The sequence below is a fragment of the Perca flavescens genome, chromosome 19 (genome assembly GCF_004354835.1).
Source record: "Perca flavescens isolate YP-PL-M2 chromosome 19, PFLA_1.0, whole genome shotgun sequence".
NCBI lineage: Eukaryota > Metazoa > Chordata > Actinopteri > Perciformes > Percidae > Perca > Perca flavescens.
In genome coordinates this window covers 25,963,352-25,983,788 of record NC_041349.1, presented here as the reverse complement: position 1 = coordinate 25,983,788, position 20,437 = coordinate 25,963,352, and the positions used below count along the sequence as shown (strand labels likewise).

The 20,437-nt window shown below is 40.8% G+C and overlaps 2 protein-coding genes and 1 pseudogene across 3 annotated transcripts in view; 1 reads left to right on the top strand and 2 right to left on the bottom strand.

Annotated features, from left to right (window-relative positions):
- The window catches only part of LOC114545323 (prostaglandin D2 receptor 2), a 57,705-nt gene extending 46,981 nt beyond the window's left edge, over positions 1 to 10,724 (top strand). For both annotated transcript variants that reach the window (XM_028563597.1, XM_028563596.1), the window contains exon 2: positions 8,398 to 10,724. In XM_028563597.1, the coding sequence (XP_028419398.1) occupies positions 8,445 to 9,590 (1,146 nt within the window). In that variant the 5' untranslated portion in view covers positions 8,398 to 8,444 and the 3' untranslated portion in view covers positions 9,591 to 10,724. The remainder of the gene's footprint in view (positions 1 to 8,397) is intronic.
- Positions 10,725 to 10,940: 216 nt separating this feature from the next.
- si:dkey-165a24.9 (probable G-protein coupled receptor 132) lies at positions 10,941 to 14,200 on the bottom strand. The gene is made up of 2 exons (XM_028564389.1): positions 13,173 to 14,200; positions 10,941 to 11,731 (listed from the first exon to the last, which is right to left on the bottom strand). Exons 1-2 carry the CDS (start codon positions 13,751 to 13,753, stop codon positions 11,311 to 11,313), a joined length of 1,002 nt encoding a protein of 333 aa, XP_028420190.1. The 5' UTR covers positions 13,754 to 14,200; the 3' UTR covers positions 10,941 to 11,310.
- Positions 14,201 to 18,578: 4,378 nt separating this feature from the next.
- LOC114545429 (UDP-glucuronosyltransferase 2B15 pseudogene) lies at positions 18,579 to 20,162 on the bottom strand (annotated as a pseudogene).
- Between the last annotated feature and the right edge of the window lie 275 nt (positions 20,163 to 20,437).

Here is a 20,437-nt window from a genome sequence, read left to right as displayed (position 1 = left end):
AATAAATATTGCTCGTAAAAAAGATTAACATTTTTGGGGCATTTTTAGGTCTTTATTTGACAGGACAGCTGAAGACATGAAAGGGGAGAGAAAGGGAATGACATGCAGGAAAGGGCTGCAGGTCGGAGTTAAACCGGTTGGAGTCGAACTGCATCAAGGAGTAAACCTCTATATATGGGCGCCCGCTCTACCAACTGAGCTATCTGGGCGCCCCACATAAAATGCAAAATACCCCTTTTTAATTAAGGGGTCCATAGTTCATTTGATGTCCGATAACTTTTTTTAAATGAAAGGTGCTGTAGGTAGGATTGTGAAGATCCAGGACTTAGACAAAGAATTTGAACATCAACAACTTCTCAGTCCCTCGCCCCCTTTCTGCTATAGCCCAAATGGTCTCCTAAGAATGAATGCGTGTGCATGAGCAATGATTGACACGCAGTTAGACGCCCTCCCTGGCCCTGATTGGTGTAAATGAACAGGGGACTGTGGATTTTTGCAAATCACACTACAGGCTGTAGGTGGTGCCAGAGGAGCTGGATTTTTTTCTAAATTACATGCTTTATGTAGTTCTACTGGAAGATAGGGTCAGTTTCAGCAAATATGACAGAAAGTTAGTTTTATGCACCTCTAAGAGTCACTGTTTGTTATGTTTTCGGACATGTTTCCTTAATTGTCAGGTGCCTTTTGCTAAATCTTGAATGTCAGTGTTGTTTTGGCAATGTTGTTTTTCAGCTGCTGAAAATAGTAATGAGTCATGGATAGAAACCCTTCCCATCTGACCTAGTCTCCTGATAACTCATTTAGACACATTAAATATTCAAAACCTTGCTCGTTAATGTTTTCAGTAAATGTTGACATGGTTTATGATTCCTGTGGGAGTTAATCAGGAATCAGGAAAGGCAAAGTAAAAAAATAAAAACGTTCAGTCCAAAGTAGGGTATATCGAAGACGGTTGATTTATGGGAAAGTTCTGAAAATTTCACTAGATGTCCCTCACATTCTGCTTTCTTTGAGTTAAACTTTAAAGGTGCGCTAAGTTATGTGACACATTTTTTTAGGCAACAACATTTTTTGTCACATACATATAGCTGCCGGTCCCCTGAACACACTGTCAAAAAACGCGGTCTCTGTAGACAGCCCAGGCTCCACAAACGGCAACAAAAACAAAGTGCGCCAACCTGCCCCATGAACCATAACAAACAGCGTTCCAGCCAATAACTGACAAGAAGGAGTTGGTTGAGTCATGTGGAAGTAGCCTACGTGCTAACGCTGTTGCAATGATGGCTCAACGTGTTCCTTATTGTCAGTTATTAGCTGGAACACTGTTTGTTATGGTTCGTGGGGCAGGTTGGCACAGTTTGTTTTTGTTGCCATTTGTGGAGCCTGAGCTGTCTTCAGAGACCGCGTGTTTTTACAGTGTGTTCAGGGGACAGGCAGCTAGCGGATAGTGAGGAGATGTTTGCTGTATATGGCAAAAAATGTTGTAGCCTAAAAAACATCACATCACTTAGAGCACCTTTAAACTTCCGTCGCATCAAGCGGTATTAAGCGGAACCTCTGAGAAATGTTACAGGCTGAAAATGGCAAGTATCAAAGAACATTTGGATCATGCAACAAGGCAGGCCTGCTTGGTTTTTTCGGGGAATGATTGTAAAGATTTACAAAGAATAAGTTTACGGCAAATGTTCCGCTAAACGAGTTCTTAAACAATACTATTTTGCAGAGCAACGGAAGCTGCGTCCGGAGCTTGGCGGCGTCCCAAAATTAATGTGATTGGTTTAAAGAAATGCAAAAAACTGTTTATTCTCCTATCCAGGAATGTATGTGTGGACTAGCCAGACCTTCATCCGCAGCGTTGTGGAGATAAGTCTGCTAATGTAAATAGAATTAATAGAAAAAACTTGACTTTGATCTCCCATGTCTGAAAAGAAAAAATTGTTGGTTTAAAACTGTGTATATCCTGACACGAGTTATTATACTGTTAGATTTTCCATTTGAGGATCTGGAGAGCCTGCAGACAAAACTTCAGCTCGTAACGCTATGCTGCTGCATATGGTGCAGCTAGGCCTCAGTCTCTCTTCATGGCTCTTTTGATAATTGTCACAAGGAAATTACCTGTGCATGCACAGAATGTTTTCATTTTCCGTAGATGTCTGAGTACTCTCATTTATGGCATAAGAGATCCGACCATCAGAACTTCCCTAATGAACTATCTTTCTATCTTTGTATTTTGTCGACTGAAAGTCTCAATTGCCAAGGCTTAGGCCTCACCCTTGACTTCATGAAATGGATCGAGCTTTGTGTTCGCTTGTAAATGTAATGTAACAACCGAAAAAGAAGCACATCCCTTTATACGAGAAACAAATAAAAAATTCAGATAGAAGTTGCCAAAAACTCATAAGCACCACTTTGAACCCTCAATTTTCAGTCTGGCCTTTTTAAAGAACCGCACCACGGAAACAACCTTGCAAACAAATGACATTACAATGAGTATGGACAGGAAAACTTACCATTATCATTATTTTCTAATAAGAGCAAATTCTGGGACTGGGTTCAATAGGTGGTACTGCTTTAAATTGGTTTTCATCTGACGTGTCTGACTTGGCTCCATTCAGTTTGTATCTGCTACCCCTTGGCCATGTTGTTTGTCACTTTAACGCGGTGTCCAACCATTGTTATGCTGATTACACCCATGTCTTTAGTCTCGCTGCCATCAAAGACTGGATGGCCTCTCACTTTCTTAACCTGAATACTGATGAGACCAAATCCAAGCAATAGGTGAAAAATTACATGAGTGGTTGTATTCTGCATTTTTTTCCGCATATGGGGTTAGGGTTAGGGTGTAAGTCAATATATTGATCAATTTCAGCACTTTACATGATGTTATATTACAACCATCTATTTCATAAAGGAAGGGTAAGAAAAGTAAGAAAAAAACATGGTCTTGTTTTGTTCTACCTTAGGTAGGAGTATCTGAAAAACTATTGCCCTCATGATGATTTGTGCTACTAACGATCTCTTTTAAAACTCTGCCCCTGCATAAGTCTTTCAACATCTTTATATTATCTGATCCATAACTGCACAATAACTTTACAGTACAATTTGCATTTCATTTTGCACTCCGCGCACTATGTCCAACTCACATTTGTACTGTTTGTACAGTATGAAATTGAAGTTATTTCCCCACTTAATTAAGTTATTATTTTTAAGTATACTTGTATAATGTTGATACCTATTGTATAGTTTTTTTTTCTGTTTATTCAATAACTATTTTATTTGTTTACTCACATTTTGTCTTTTACACTATAGAAAGTATAATTTCTATCTATCTATCAGTCTATCTGTCTGAACATTATTATTATTATTATTATTATTATTATTATGATAAGTATGTGTCATGTATTTAAAAGTATTATATGATAAAAACTGTAATTTGTATTATGTCAACACAGAAAAAGAGACTAAAAAATATCTATCATTGAAATGCACAGAGGTACTATTTGGCAGCTTTGACGGCTTCTCACAAAAATAAATGTGTCAACGCCACAGTGGGCCAGCAGGTGTCAGTATAAACCTTGAATACAGCACAAAGCTGAGGGTTGTATTTGCTCTGTGATGACGAGTCACAGATATTTACATCATCACAGTGGGTAAAAGGTCACACGTGAACCCATATCTCTTAGAAACAGTGAAGTTTGGTATGTAAAAGAGGGATTGGCACACACATTCTTTACCATGTTACAACTCTCATGTTTGTTAACTTCTGCTTCTGTTTAGTCTTCAGCTTTCTGATGCCCATGTGTAAGAAGCACACTATATGCTCTCAACACAGCAGTGAGGCACCTTCATAACTAAATCTTGCACTTAAGAAAATACAGTGTGTTTATATGTTTATCCAACTCCTTAAACGCTTTGGATATAAAGATGGTTATCGTCTAAAATAAAAAATATAAAGTTTATTCTCCCTGGGTAGCATATGGGGAGGGCGCAACAGCGTTAAAGGCCTAGTTTAGATCTATCGAGAGCAGGATTAGAATAATTTTTTTAGATCACTATAATTTGTGAAGAAGAGACCACACGCACAAGAAGGAACTAGTGTCTCTGACTTCAGTTTGATCTGTAGTCCATTCCAGTAGTGGGGTGCATAGTACCAGATATCAGTCCAGTTCAGAACTGGTATGAGGACATTTTAAACCTAAAGTAACTGTGATCTCGTATCACGGTTGCTCACTTTGAACTCGACTTGTCTTGAATGGTGAATTGAATGGCACTGTGGTAGATAGTTTAGTGGTTTATGGGGAGGATGAAAATACAGGATAGCTCCAAAGTCATAAACAATGTTAAGGAGAAATGTTAATATAATTTGACAAAGACATTGACTATTTGTGGGAGATAGACTAATTTAAAGGTGCCGTAGGTAGGATTGCGAAGATCCAGGACCCAACTAATTTGAACATCGACAACTTGTCAGTCCCTCCCCCCTTTTTGCTAAAGCCCAAGACGGTCTCCTTAGCCCCTTCACCCACAAGGGAGAATGAATGTGTGTGCATGAGCAGTGATTGACACGCAGTTAGATACCCCCCCGGCACTGATCGGCGCATCTGAACAGGGAGCTTTGGATTTATGCAAATCGCACTACAGGCTGTAGGTGGTGCCAGAGGAGCTGGATTTTTTTTTTAATTACCTGCTTCATGTAGTTCTACTGGAACATAGGGTCAGTTTCAGCAAATATGACAATTAGTAAGTCTTACCTACTGCACCTTTTAATGGTGTTTAAGTGGGGGCTATAATTTACAAAATCTTTCACTCTTTAGATACATCAATATGTGATTTGTTTCCATCTTTATCCTAGATTGTAATTGTTGAAGCAGAGTTCTGGTTAGGATTAAAGTAATTAAAAAACTTGACTTAAACAACTTTTTTTACCTTCATGCTGTTGTTTTCCTGTTATGTTAGCATATCCAGGTCATTGTGGTCTGTTCATATGGGTATGCTTTGATGTTCATACTGCGGGCGTTAAAGTGATTTTGGTAATAGGTCATCAGACACTTTTCGGATGCCAAAAAGCAAGTTGTGCAAAAAAAAAAGACTGCAATAGGACATTTCATTTTCATTTTGTGTCGATCAACAGATTAGACAAACAGTGTTTGGTAAGCTACTTTGACTTCACACTGGAATAAGTTGAACAACAGCAAAACTATAGGGAGAAATCTTGTTTGGTTAACTGAAGCTACTTTAAAAAGTAGTTCAAACTATCAAATTGACAGTGTGATACATGTTCTACCAAATTATAACAAAATAAAACAATAAAAGTCACATGCCAGCAAAAAATGCCACTCAATTTATCGCAAAAACATGCTCACTTGTTCACAGGTCATACATAAACCACAAATAAATTAAATAAAAAGTATAAAAAAAAAAAATCGACTATTCATGGAAAAGTGCAACTCAGAATGTCAGCTTTGGTTTTGTCAATCAGTGAGACAAGTCCAGGTATTGCACCAAACATGAATACACAGTTTAGCCTGGCTTAATGTATTTACATTGCTGGGAAAAAGCCTGACATCCCTGTCCCTCACCTTCTGCGATCTATGCTATCGGGGTTTAGCACCGCCCAGGACGGTTGTGATTGGTTTAAAGAAATACAAGCAAGCCAGAGCAAGCCAGACCTATCCCAGAATAGGTAGGGGTGTAGCCAGACCATACTCCCAGCACTGAGGAGATAGGCCTGGCAATGTGAGATTACCCAGTGATAGTACGTGTCCACTGTGAAGCGTCATTTCCCTGCTTCCCATTTACTGTCTATGTAAGCAGCTGCGCAATGCATTCTGGTAGCTTTGCGGAGTCTTTCAAGAAGTGGGGTGTCAAGTTGCCCGGTCCTCCGGCTCGCCGCCTCTCAAAAGCTCACAAAAATCGCATAGGCCGTTGTCAATCTAAAATGAAGACATTCAGCATAGCCTATTTCTCACACAAAACTGTTTCAGAAGCACATTTTTTTGAACTATTTTCTTCCAATCAGGTGCAGCCATCGCGGTTTTAGGAGGGTGTAGTCTGTTTTCTTTGGTTGTCGTGGTCAGGTCTAATCAGCTAAAATAACTGAAAACACCTGTGTGGGTGTCCAGGGCCTTTTTACAGTACAGTAGAGAAGCAATGGTAAAATAAAAATAAAACCGCATCGCCTTTATGACCCAAAATTGTTTGTAGTTTCAATAATTAAGTTAAAAATAGCAACAAAGTAATATAATAAAGCTTTATTGCAGACACAGGTCCATTTAACACATAATACAATATACATAGTATAAAAAAGGAGATACAAAAATACGTAATGAACATACTTGAATAACTAGGCAAATGCATTTGAACTACCAGCAAGCTACTGCAAAATGTAATTAAACTAGTTTAAATACATGTAACTAATTATGAAATGATAAGCCGCACATATCTCTGTGCACTGTGATAAATTGGTCAACTTAAATCATACAGTAGATGAAAGACACATTTTTTCACATTCTTTTAAAGAAACCAGTATCTAACAGACTTTATTCATATCGAAGACCTGACTTCTGAAAAGTCAAATGAAATTGGGTTGTTCACACTTAGCGGTTAGTTTAGGTTCCTTTTGAGGTTTGTGACTTCCTACTACTGCAATTGTACGCCCCTGAGGCTAGTGCCGGGTACTGTGTCATGACATGTCAAACACATGACACAGAGCTCTTCAGCCTTGAAACAGAGTAACAGGTAAGTCACTTTTTGTCAGGAGTAGGTCTGTGTGTTTAGCAAGGACAACGGTTAACGGAGAGGCCAATGTTTTTTACAAGTTTCAGTTTTAGAGTGATTATCTCGTAATGAGCCAGATAACATCACTAGTGTCATTTTTATCACCCATCACAAATCAAATTAACATGCTTGCGAAATATATGAAATGTCTATCGATGTGTATTACGGTTCTTTTAACAAAAGGTTGCATTTAAGACATAACGCCGGACTTCAAGTTATATTTGCAATGCTTCTTTCTTTGCTTTTGCAGTTTGCATCAGCAGCAGAGCAAAGTCACCACAAATGTCCGGTCCAACTAATATTTTCTTCAGTCAGTAAAAGAAAAATGTGATACGTCTTGAGCATTACACATTTTATTTCAAATGTGAACACCTCAGGTTTTCATCCTAATCTTTGTGTTAGCACATTTTATTGTTACAGCTATGTGATTTCCGATCCAAGCATCTGTGTTTACCAGGATAAGCCACGTGCATCCTGCTCAGTGCATGACATAAAAAAGTGTGCAATTTAAAAACTTAGGTTCGATTTTGAGTTTATTACTGTATGTATGCTTCATATACAATGGCAAGTTGTTACACAATCAGATCAGACAGGAAATGTAAAAGATAAGACTTCAAAGAAATACTGCACAGAGATACCACAAAGGCTGCAAACAGAGTTGCAAATTCCCCTTTTTGTAGCTTTAAGACTTAAGGTTCACACAGAAGTAAATTGGAGCTCTACTAGCTTTATTTAAAGGTCCCATGACATGGTGCTCTTTGGATGCTTTTATAATATTGTATCTGAAGTCTCTTTCCGAAATTCAGTCTTGGTGCAGAATTGCAGCCACTAGAGCCAGTCAAACAATGAGCTTTCCTTAGGATGTGCCATTTCTGTGTCTGTAGCTATTGAGGAGGAGAGAGGGGGGTAAGGTGGAGGGTGGGGGTGTGGCCTTGACCAACTGCCACTTTGCTCATTTGAAAGTCATGATGTCTCTCTCTCTCATGGGTGGGCCAAATTCTCTCCTTATGACCTCATAAGGAGCAAGATTCCAGATCGGCCCATCTGAGCTTTCATTTACTCAAAGGCAGAGCAGGATACCCAGGGCTCGGTTTACACCTATCACCATTTCTAGCCACAGGGGGACCATAGGCAGGCTGGGGGAACTCATATTAATGTTAAAAAACCTCATAAAGCAACATTTTCATGCCATGGGACCTTTAAAGATTCATGGTACATTAAGTACCTATAATGGAAAAATGACTTTATTGCCATGTTGTAACCACAAACTGACATATTGCTCATGTCATGAACATTATCTCAATAGTATGGTAGAGGATTTGGGCCACATGTGGTTCTGAGTCAGAATTTTGAGTTTAAACTCAGAACTTTTCTCCAGATTCTGACTTTATACTCAGAATTCTGACTTTAAACTCAGGAATCAATAACATTTTTCACATGTGGCCCTAATTCTCTTCCGTAGAATAGCCATTTAGAAATAAGAGCTAAAACTTCCCTTATAACCTCTGAGCCCTGACACCATATGTACTGCATACATTATAACAGACACTAACAGACATTTTAGAAACTATTCTGCCACTTAACGACTGTTTCGTTAACATGTTCTGATTTCTGTTGTAGATCTCAGCAGTGTGCAGCAAAAGGGAGTTAAAGGACATCAGCTCAGTATGACGTTATCAAATTTGACCTGTCCTGACAGCCAGATGGAAACAAATCTCAGCATATTTCACGCATCAAACCAAACAGCCAAGATGAGTTCTTTGAGCGTGTTCGCCATTTCCCTCCATGGCTTGTTCTCTACCATTGGCATCATAGAAAACCTCCTCATCCTCGGAGTAGTGGGCTTCCATGTCCGTCGCTCTGTCATCAGCGTCTGGATCCTGAACCTCGCAGCCTCGGACCTGCTGGCCACCGCCTCCCTGCCCTTCTTCACCCTCTACATGGCCCGCGGCAAGACCTGGACCCTGGGCAAAACCGTCTGCCGCCTCCATTCCTCCATCTTCTTTCTCAACATGTTTGTCAGTGGCTTCTTGCTGGCGGCCATTTCTCTGGACCGCTGCCTGGTGGTGCTGCAACCCGTCTGGGCTCAGAACTACAGGAATGTCCAACGTGTGGGAAAGGTATGTGGGGTGATTTGGGCCTTGGCTGTCCTCTTCACAATCCCCTTCTACATATTCCGTGACACCATTCCCCAACCTAGCGGCCAGATCCAATGTTACTACAATTATGCTCAACTCCTCCCTGCTAAACCATTTGACCTGGCGTCTTTATGTAAGGAACGCAAGGAGGCCTTGGCCTTTATGAAGCTCTTTCTAGCTTTCCTGATCCCTCTACTGATCATCATCCTCAGCTACGCTGCCGTGAACAACCGCTTGGCGCGCAGAGGCTGCCGACGCCCTTTCCGTTTCGTTCGGCTCGTAGTGGCCGTGGTGGTGAGCTTCGTACTCTGCTGGGCTCCGTACCACATCTTCTTCATCATTGAGGTGATGGCCCCCATTGGACATCCTGCGCAGTCATTTGCAAGCAATGCACTCCCAATCTCAGCAACCATCAGCTTCCTTAACAGTGTCCTTAACCCCGTTCTGTATGTGTTCAGCTGTCCTGACCTGTGCAATAAGATTAGGCATTCCATGGGTGCGGTGATGGAGAGCGTTCTGGCTGAGGATCTGGCAGAATTTGCCCGACGCCGCAGCACCGCTCGCAGCTCTGTGAGCACGTCCGAGATGGTGTTGAAGCAGAGGAATTCTCTGACAACCTTGACAGGAAAGGATCAGGAGTATACTAAAAGTCTTACTGAATCTACTCTGGACTGATCGAAAGCGTAACGTGAATTTTTTAAATAGTAGCCAGGCTTCTATTTTCTCCTTTGGAACAGCCTTTATTTGTAATTTTTTAGTTTTCTATCTATATTTGATCACATTTTAGTAAGAAGCCTCTGTGTTTTCTGATCTGCTTCCGTATGAATTTACTGTTGATGATGTGTCTTTACATAAATTGAGGATGCTTTTTTACCGCAAAGCATCACTCTCATCAGTACAACAGAGTACAACATAAGTTCAAGAAGGCGCGGCTCTCTTGAGTCAGCTACGCAAAATTTATGCGGATATTTTTTTAATTATACAAATATTAGTTGTGCCTAATGTGGTGATGTGCCGATCTGACGAACACATTCTGCTTTATGATAAATCAAGATGCTCCCAAGTCAACCGAGAAGCTCAATTGGCATAACTCCTTGCGTTCCAGGTAGGCTTTTAATTTGAAACGTTCAGTAGGCATTTCATTTCATTAAATTAATCTAAACCTAATCCTTTTCACAAGTAAAATCCACTGGACTGTTGTTGTACTGATGGAATCAAGGGGGTAGAAATTTACATTATGCTGAATTTCTTATCTGAGCCTTTAGATCACAAGTCTTTCAATCCCTCCTCAATATTTTCTACCCGATCTGTATTAGCAACAGAGCTTTATTTGTTTGTGCTGGCAATGGCCCCTACTGTTATGACCATTGTTTGGCTTTTATGTTAGAATTTATGGTAATTCAAATGTCTCAACCATTCTTCAAATTGCTTATCTGACTCACTGTAGCATACATTGTTCAAGGATTTACTCAGTATTACTCTACAGTGTGTACTCTTAACCTTCAACTGAATGCCGACTGCTGGAACAAGTATTTATTTTTTTTTTTTTACTTGGATGCTTGATCGATGTTTATTGAATGACCCATACATTTGTGCTTCTTTTGTTTTACGACTTTGTAAAAAGAGTTGTGACTATAAGTCACAGAAAAATGAGGTGTCTCTGATCAGTATCTGCAGGAACTGACGAGCTACATTACAGAGAAAGAGTGTGCTCTTCTTCTTTTTTTTTTTATAAATTTGCCCATTGTGCTTATCATAGAGAATAGATGTCTTTGTCAGTTATTGCAGTCATTTCATGTAATATCTAAACGTTTTAATGCTGTGACATTTACATAACATTAATAAACTGACAAGAAAAGCATTCTGGTGTTGCAGTGTGACACTTGTCTTGCAATCATACAACCACACTCATGCATTTGTTTCCGGAGCAGGCTAATTCACACCCATTCTATTTTAAAAAAAAAAAAGACAGTAAACAAGTGATTAAGATGATTTTTTAATTGTTGTAAACATTGCAGTAAAAAAAAAAAAACGTTGGTTCATTTCCATACACTGTTCGAAAGTCTAGTAAATAGGTGAATCAGATGTATATCTCTCCTTTCAAGGTATGGATATGGTTATCACAAAAGAATGGGTTTTTGATATATTTCTACTAAATTAAGTGTTGAGTTTATGTAAGCAGCACTTTCGAGTCTTTGCTCTTTCAGATCTGTGTGCTGCATACAAATGTTTTTATTTTCGTCCTACTAAAACTGTATTTAGATCAACAAGTGCAACTGTTATCAGCTTTCAATTCATGTATTCACTGAGAGTTGAAACTGGAATGTGCATTTCCACTGGGTGGCGCAATTGCTTTGACTAAATCCAAGGAGTCCGCTCTGTGGTCAAATCCAAGTTATATTGCTAGATTATTTTGTCCAGTTTCACTCTCCCTCTTGTTGTCTGGGTGAGCTCTGAAACTGAGGGCAGTCTTTTTGCCGGTATTTTGCCCCCTTCCCAAACAGGGCAGGGATCTTTGCAGCTCTAGCCGGGCATCAGGGCACAGGAAGATGTAGAAGAGGGGATCCAGCAGGGTGTTGAGGCTGGTCAGGCCGTAGCACAGGCGATAGATGAGGAAAATGGAACGCTCAAATCCACAGGGCTCATTAGTCAGCAGCAAGGACACAAATCTGTATCCGCCCACGAGGTGGTAGGGTCCGAACACAACTATGAAATTGATGGTGATCACGACTAGTATGCCTACGATTTTGTGCCGCTCGTGGTCGGAGAGGGAAGGAGATCGCCGGAGTGTCACTCCAATGTGGGCTGAGGTGTAGCTAAGGGAGGAAGCAGAGTTGCAGATGAGAAGTCAGCGTGTCGGCCATCAGAATATGCAAAATGGTTTAATGTCGCTGGAGGATGTTATACCAGTTCATTTGTTAAACTGTACCACTCACAACTGGCTGTTTGCCATTTGTGCATATAGCTACGAAAACTAATGCACTTTAATTCGTATGTATTCCACGTATTTATTGCTGTGTGCACCACATTGACTGCCGCTGTATAAGAGCGCAAAGATCGTAGATGTAGTGAGGAGGGTTGTTTGTATCCCGGAAGAAGTTAAAGCAACACTAGTGAACTTTTCCCGCTTCGGTCCCCCTACAGGTTGGAAGCGGAATTGTCCATTACATTACATTGTCCAGTTCATTCGAAGTACAGATCCGCTACCCGATCTGGCAAATTTACATAATGTAATGTACAACTCCGCTTCCAACCTGTAGGGGGACCGAAGCTGGAAAAGTTCTCTAGTGTTGCTTTAAGTGGAAAACCTAAGACTTTAACAGAGGAAATGGATGTTTGTGTCCCGGGAGTACTACTTAAGGTGAAAGGTGTTTTAACCCAAACCACAAGCTTTTTTTCTAATCTTAACTAGTCGTTTTGGTGCCTAAACTTAACTGTCGTCGCCGCACGATAGGCAACTTTTGTCGGCTAAACTCAACCGTATCGGCCACCGTCATGACCGTCGCCCAGGGTGTATGGTATCTGGCTGACAGTCACCTTTTCTTCGCTAAGCGTAACTGTAACAACTGCTAATCTTAACTGTCAAGTGACCGGTCGGAGGTCACCGTCATTTTGACGCGTTTCGGCATACAAACTTTCCTCAGGGAGTAAGGCTTGTATGCCGAAACGCGTCGGAGTACTTTAAGATTTATGATGACTAAGCCATAAATAAAGGCTTTGTATTTTTCTAAAAGAGAGTGCCTTGGAGTTTCCTTATTATTATGTTTATCCCATCCGAAGAGCACCTCAAGCTAACTTTTTGAGTCCTGGAAGCGCTCCGCTACAGACATTTGATAAATATCATACGAATAGTTGTGCACACATTTTCCTACGGTATATGAACCCATTCATGAGAATGCGTTGCTAAGAAACATTAAAAAATGTTGCTCAGTAACTCTGTATCCCGAGGGTTTCACTGATGTTTTGTACATTCACTCTGTGTTTTCAGTTTTCAATCTCATTTTTTAGTGTAATGCAATTGTCCCCATACATTTTATTGAATTACTTCAACTTCAGGTTTTGGTAAATAGTCTCCAAATTTCCATTGTGCTGTTTGACAAATTTGACCACTTGAATTATTTAGACAAGAAAGTAGTTCTTTAGCACTGGAAAAGATCAGACTCATTTGACCAAAGAACCTTTTCATAGACAGGTTTGGAAAGACAACGTGACATAACATGTTTTAGTATCATCACTGGGACCTTGGGGTTAACTCACCCGAGTATGGAACATGGCAGAAGGAAGCCCAGGACCACGGTGGTGATCTTGAAGTGGGCATATCTGGGGCTGACGGGGTACTGCTCCAGACACAGCAGTCTGTCGGCGTCAAACACAGACGGTAGCAGCCCGCTCAGGCAGAACAGGAAGGTGAGGGTCCAAACGGCCACGCCGGACACTGCTGCCACCCTGACAGTCCGCACGCTGCGGCTGCTCAGCGGGTACACGATGGCCAGGCAGCGGTCCAGCGCTATCAGGCACAGAAACATGACGCTGGCGTAGACGTTTACGTAAAACACGTAGCCCACCAGCTCGCAGGTTAGCTGTCCGTAGGGCCAGCGGTGGCCACCTTGGAGATAAAGTATCCACAGTGGCAGGGTGAGCAGCTGGAGGAGGTCTGACAGCAGCAGGTTGAGGATGTAGACCAGCTGGCAGCCTCCTCCACCGGAGCGACCCAGATGGTACAGTCCCCAGAGAGACAGCAGGTTGCTGGGGAGACCCAAAGAGAAGATCAGGCCATAGATACAGGTCAGGCCAAACGTGTCCGTGTCCAACGGGAGGTTGCAGCTGTCATTGGACATGTCTCTGTTGGTCAAGCACCTGACATGGGGAAACTAGAGGTACTTGCAGGATGATGGGTTGGTACTATTTCCACACTGTAAACATTGGATGTTACTTAAGTAACAGTATTTAAGTCACATTAGGAAAATGTGCTTAAAGTATTAAAAGTCAAAGTACTATATGCAGAAAGATCCTCACATTTTAGAAACTGGAAACAATCAAATCAGTTCTTTGTTTGACCGTCGAATCATTTCAGCTGGACTTGTACAGTAGGCCGTTACATTGTTGGATAGTTTAATCTATATTAAAACATTTTATTTTATAAATTACATGTGTTTTGTGTGCAAAAATCTTAATTTATAAAGTGACTGGTAACTAAAGCAGTCAGATTAATAGGGTGGAGTAAAAAATACAATATTTCTCTCTGAAATGTAGTGGAAGAGAAGTAGAAAGTAACATAAAAAAGACTCAAGTAAAGTACAAGTACCTCAAATTTGTACTTAAGTACAGTACTTGAGTAAATGTACTTAGTTACATTTCACCACTGCCATTCAGTCACTTGAAACAAAAGTCTCAGTTGTTATGCGTTTAATGCATCCACTTTTTCCGTTGCATATTATTCATGAATGCATTCTCCTGTACGTTCTGTCAGTCAACCAGTCTCCAAAGCATCCAGGATCCATCAAGGACAGACACGAATGCCTGCGAAGCAGATAGAAGAGCATTCTCAGATGGTTTAGTATAATTAGGTGCATGAGCAGTTAAACCATATATTTCAAACCAAGACTTTTCACTCACCTCTCAAGGCTGTGAGCCCAGCTTTGTTCCACAAAAGCGCGCTGCCCTCTCTGCAGCTGGGTGACCTGTACTCACGAAATGTTGGGAACACGGTGTCTGGACCCAGCCTTGTCTATTCTGTGATCGTTTCCTCCACAGGAAACCCACTTCTTCAGCTTTAAAGGCAACATCCTGAGGCAGGAGCACGCCTTTCTGGCCCAGAACAAAAACATATACTCTCGTTCTCTTTGTCCCCCCCTGCCTCTCTAACTCCAGTAAGTAGCAGACAGGATGATTGAGGAGGCCAGGAGCTGTGAAGGAAAGGAACTGATGTAGGGTGTCCACTAAGGCCCTTTAGATTGCTGGCTGTGTGCCATTGAACACATTAATCACGGTGTCTTTAAATTACTTTTAAACCCATTTGATTCTTTTTACTATGTGAGTAGAAATGTTATTTTAGTTGAGTGCTTTAAATTTGTATTACTTAAATGTGTCATGGTTATCTTGTTAAATGTGTTTGTACTGTATATGGGGACTCAAAAAGTGTGTTTCCCACCACATTAAGTCAAGCTTGTTTTGTGTGTGAGATTTACAAGAGAGTTGATTGGCAGATAAGATTACAAACCACAGAAAAAGAGAGCAAACAAACAGCCCTGAAAGCAAATGTATTGCTGTGAAAGTGAATGTAGAGCCTACACTTAATGCTGAAAACGTTGCCCCTCTCATGAAAGTGACTTATTTCATTAATCCAGGTAGTAGACACTGAATGAGTGTAATTTACCCAGGGTGAACTTTGCTCAGGCACCAGTGGGAGAGAAAAAAAAGCGTACACAATTGAAATTGTTTTAGAGAAGAATGGGTACGTTGAGACATTGGGCGGTTAGGCAGTATTTTTACTACATGGTTTAGCATGGAGGAGGGTCTAATCACTCACTTTGCCTTTCCCTTCCTTTAAAATGTCACCAATCTCTGATTTATTAAAGAATCCAAGATTGTAACTTATAAACTGACCAGTCCCCTGAGTCACTACTACCACTCTATCTGCATTAAGATCTCCAAGCCCCTACGTAAACCACATTAAACATGACATATATCAGCTCACGGCATAGAAAATAAGTAAACTCAAGGGGGAAGTGTCCCTGAAGACGCTCCCAGCATAATAAGTAGTTACTGCAACAGACTGGCTGCAGGAATTTGATCTTGTCAATGGAATACGGGAGCTGTACACACTGTATGCACATAGAGAGATGGTCTCGGAGTTCTGCAAAATAAGTTCACACAGGAAGCTGCAGTGAGAAAACAAGCTTGCAAGCTCATTGCGACATCCTTTTGCCACTCAAAAAGGCAGTATACTGCTGACAGGTCAACTACATGAACAAGGACTACAAGAACATAATGCTCTTTCTTCTAATATCTAGTTGTTCGGTGCTTCTGGAAGCTGTTTGAGAAAAAAGGCATGGCACGTTGTGAAGCAAATAGTGAAGCTCCTGCTTCTTTTTCTTCCCTTGTCTTTCGTAATCAAAAAAAACTTTGAAACAACTACAGCTTGTACAGAACTACGGCTTTTAACCAGAACCAAGAGGTACGATCACTTGACACCCGTTTTAGCCTCTTTCCATTGGCTCCCTGTTCATAATCTAATTAAGAATAGGATTTATTAAGTACATTTTCACTTGCAAGGAATTTGCCTTGGTGTTTCATGCATACGATAAAACAGTAAAGCATAGTACAGCAACATACAAGAATAATAGAAATATTACAACAAAAGAGATGTAAGACACTAACAAATATGCGCAAAACAACAGTTTTTGGCTGTATGGTTTTGTGCAGGATCTGCAAAAATGATGAGGGAATGTGCAAAAGTTCAGTACATAGGCCTTTTTAATATGTGCGATGGTTTGCTTTTGGATTGATTTTAAGATTATTGATGACTTTGAAGGCTCTTCATGAGCTGGATCCACATTTGATTTCAGACATTTTAATCCCTTATGAACCTTAGCGTACTTTGAGGTCTTCTGTCTCTTCTGGAGTCCAGGCTGAAAACTAAACAGGGGAAGAGCTTTTGCAGTCAGAGCCTGAGGCTCTGGAATGACAAGGAAATTAGTCTAAGTCAGTGTCTTTTAAAAATGTACTTTTATTAGAGAGCATATCACAATTTTATCTGAGCTGCCTGTTTATTTCATAGTTTTTTTTTAATTTCTTGTTTATTTCTTTTTATTTTGCCCTTCATGTATTTTAGGCGTTTATTTTATTATATTTGTGTTTTAAATGTGTTCTGTTTTTTTTGGCGAAGCACTAACTGTTTTGAAAGGTGCTATAACCCTAACCCTAAACCCACAACCCAAAGTTTATTAGGCCTATTATTACTGCTGCAGCAAACAGAACATCATGACCATGACACTATTTCATAAAAATATGTGACCATAATATGGCGATTAATTTCCAGCTCTGCAACAGTCTAGTGACCAAAGTAGCATTTCCCCTCTGTGCTCTAGTCTCTGCTTGGTCACGATCTCAGGTTCTTTTCCAAATTTGGCAGCTACAAAAACACAAAAACCACAATCTTGTATTTGTTGGCAGTGTGAACTGTGATCATCTCATGATAAGACCCCATGTGTGTTTGCAATTATAATCTGTTTAACGGCGCAGTACAGCTTTCTGACATTTCCCATCACACATGCTTTTTAAATTTATAAAATTATGACAAAATGGCTGTAGGTCATTATTATGTACATATCATATTGATGTTATCTTGGTATCTTAGCACATGCTGTAAGACAAAATATAAGTGTGTCGTATCTAATATGTGAGCTCTTAGTAGATTTATCTTTGTGCAAAGAGCTTGTGTCAAACAGGAAGTGGGCGAAACTAATGAGAAGCTCACCAAGATCAGGCTGTAACATGGAGGCTGTCACCATTTGTATCTGTCAGATCTTTAATAAAACATTCTGAATGATATGATAATATACTGTACATGTGCTACTGTTAGGTAAGCAAAACCTCAATTTGGGTTGTTAGACCACCTATCACCTGTTTATTCTCAGGTCAGATCATTTTGAAAACACACTTTACCCATAAAGTTGTTTTTTTTGTAATCAAAATAGAACTGCAATTATGGAAACCAACATAGAAAAGCTTGAAAATAGCAGACTTTGATTTTTTACATTTGAACATTTTAAGCTAATTAATATAAAAATTGCTCCCCATTTTTTCACAAAACTGACATTTTGACTTATCTTTGGTATTCCTTTGTCTCTGTTAAAAACATTTCATTACATTTTGTTACAAATAAGATTGTCTGTATCTAGAACAAACAAACAATAATACACAATGATTATGACCTTTATTTATTTAAAATGAATCTCTATAAACCGATACCTACATGCAGAATCTGTAGGCAACGGGACAAGATTTTGGTATCGAAAGCGTTCCGGTTTCCGTTTGTAGTCCAAGTAGTATTGACCAATCATGTTCGAGTGAGCTTTGGTTGCATGCAGGTAAATAGTCCGTGTGGAGAGCAAAAAACGGTGGAGCACATTGGTCGAAATACAATCTTGGAAACCATTTGCTATCTTCTGACAATTAATGTGCTTTTTATTAGTTTTTTTAACATGTATCTGCATTCATATGCAGAGAAACAATCCGGTCAGAGACATAGTCTCTCAACTCCAACTCTATTCTTGCTGTTATTCTCAAGTTGCTAATCTGAAACCATGTAAACAACGGCCGGTGTGCAGAAGAAGAGGTGTTGGCCCAGATATCCACTGGCTACACCATAACCCCTAAATATTGGCTGTTGCCTTTGAGGCTAAATTGTCATCAGATTGATGGGTTCTGAGATTGATTCAAAAAGAGAAGCCACACGATACAATATTATGGGTTAAGGGATAGAAGTTAAATTCTCATGTTCAATTTACATAATAAAAGATCGATTTATATAATAAAATATCAGTACTTGGCATCCATGGATCAATACATTGCCATGGAAAATATCAAGATACTATGTTTTTATTGTGCAGTATAATTTCCCTTACAGCAGGCATTACGTATAAGTTATGTTCAAATTAGTTACTCAGCTTTCCTCTTTCTCCGAGAACTTCGGCAGCAGAGAACCTTACAGGCTAAGACTGAAGCCCAGACAAAGGCTCCAATGAGGGCCATAATTAAAACAGCCACATCCAGGCAGAAGTAGGAGTACCAAGACAAACGAAAACCTGCTGATTGCAAATGGGCCGCTCCTTTGTTCCGGATGATGTACTCAATCCAAAAGATGGCGGTGTCCATAGGAGACATTGGCTGATCGTGGTGTAACTGTGAGAGACGCTGTATGTTGTTACGGTACGAGGGAGTCTCCAGGATGTCCTTTACAGCCTCCAGGAAGTCTTCTTTGGTGAGTGAGTTGGCCTCCATTACCCGAGCTGCCCCACGTACCTTTAGCCGAAGTAGGTTGTCAAACTGGTCAAAGAGGAGTGGCAGGCCCAGAACGGGAACACCATGGTAAATGGCCTCATACATGCCATTGGTGCCTCCGTGGGCTACAAAGGCACGGGTCTTGGGGTGTCCCAAGAGGTCTTTCTGAGGGAGCCATTTAACCAGAAGGGTGTTGTTCCCCAAGGATGAAGGCTTTTCACCCACAAACTTCCACACCACCTTTTGAGGTAGCTGAGCAAAAGCAGCAGCAATGGCCTCTGTAGTCTGACGAGGCAGGGCTGACACCAGAGACCCCAAAGACATGACCACAACCCCATGCTCGCCAGAGCTCTGCATGAAGGCCTCCAGCTCAACAGGAAGAGGACCAGCTTTTTTGCACTGGAACCCCCCTATGTAGACCACGTTGGGCATGGTGGGCCGAGGGAACTCAAAGACAAAATCCGTCCTCACCAGCCAGATATCAGCTGCAAGCTGCAAAGACAGCAAGTCAGTTCCAGGAGGGAAATACCGCTGGAACACATCTGAGTAGGCAGGGTTAATGAAAACGTGCTGTTCAACAAAACTATAGATAGAATGTAACATATTCTTGGTTCTTTCCAGAAAATTCATCTGATCGTGAAGTTCACTTCCTGACACGGGAACATAGGAGACTGGAGAGGGAGCTATGGTCAAATGGCCCTCTCCAGTATTAATCCAGCGCACATTGAAAACCATTGGCAACTTGAGGTAACTACCCAAAACAACACCTATAGGCAGAGCAGGGTCCGTTAATATTAAGTCAAACTTAGAGTCTTGCATTTTTTTCATAAAAACGGGGTCGTCTAACATTGTAGCAACTGATCTGGCCATGATCCCATGGCCCTTTGCCAACAGGGATGTGATTAAGTACTGTTGATAGAAGGTGCGTATAAACGTCGGCAACCTGCGGCATTCCATAACATCTAGTAGCATTTTATTGTAGTAGTTAATGTCCGCCGTCTCATCCTCGTGCATGGTCACATTAATAGAAGTAAAAATGGAAGAGTTACTAGGGATGTACCAGCTCATGGCAGAGCGTAGCACAGTCATGATGTGGCCTCTGGAGTGCAGCTCTCGGAGGATCACCTCCATATTGATCCAGTGGCTGCCATCAACGGGCACTACTAGGATCCTGCTGCCACTGCAACAAGTGGGCCCGAGCAACAGGAAGCAGAGCCCTGTCAGTAATGTATGGATCATCATGCTGGACATTCCCTGGGAGAAACAACATGGAGAAACAATTAGAGTTGTAAAACCCAGTTACTTTAAGGTATAGCGCATATGTATGTAATGTGTTAGATTCTTCAATTAAAAGTTAGTCAAATGCCTCACCTGGTTTTGTTGTGTCAAAATCCAGACATATGGTTTGATATCCAGATCCTGAGTGAGCCAAGATCTGTTTCAGTGTAACTTTTACACACAGAGGCCCATTTCTACCAAGTCAAAGTCCAGTATGTGGGTTAAATGCCTTCTCCCAA

What these genes read in the sequence shown, in the direction of transcription:
- si:dkey-165a24.9 (XM_028564389.1), bottom strand. Translation starts at nt 13,753, where the DNA reads ATGTCCAATGACAGCTGCAACCTCCCGTTGGACACGGACACGTTTGGC. An exon ending in CTGCCATGTTCCATACTCGG is followed by an intron (nt 11,732 to 13,172) that starts GTGAGTTAACCC and finishes TTCCTCCCTTAG; the next exon opens with CTACACCTCAGCCCACATTG.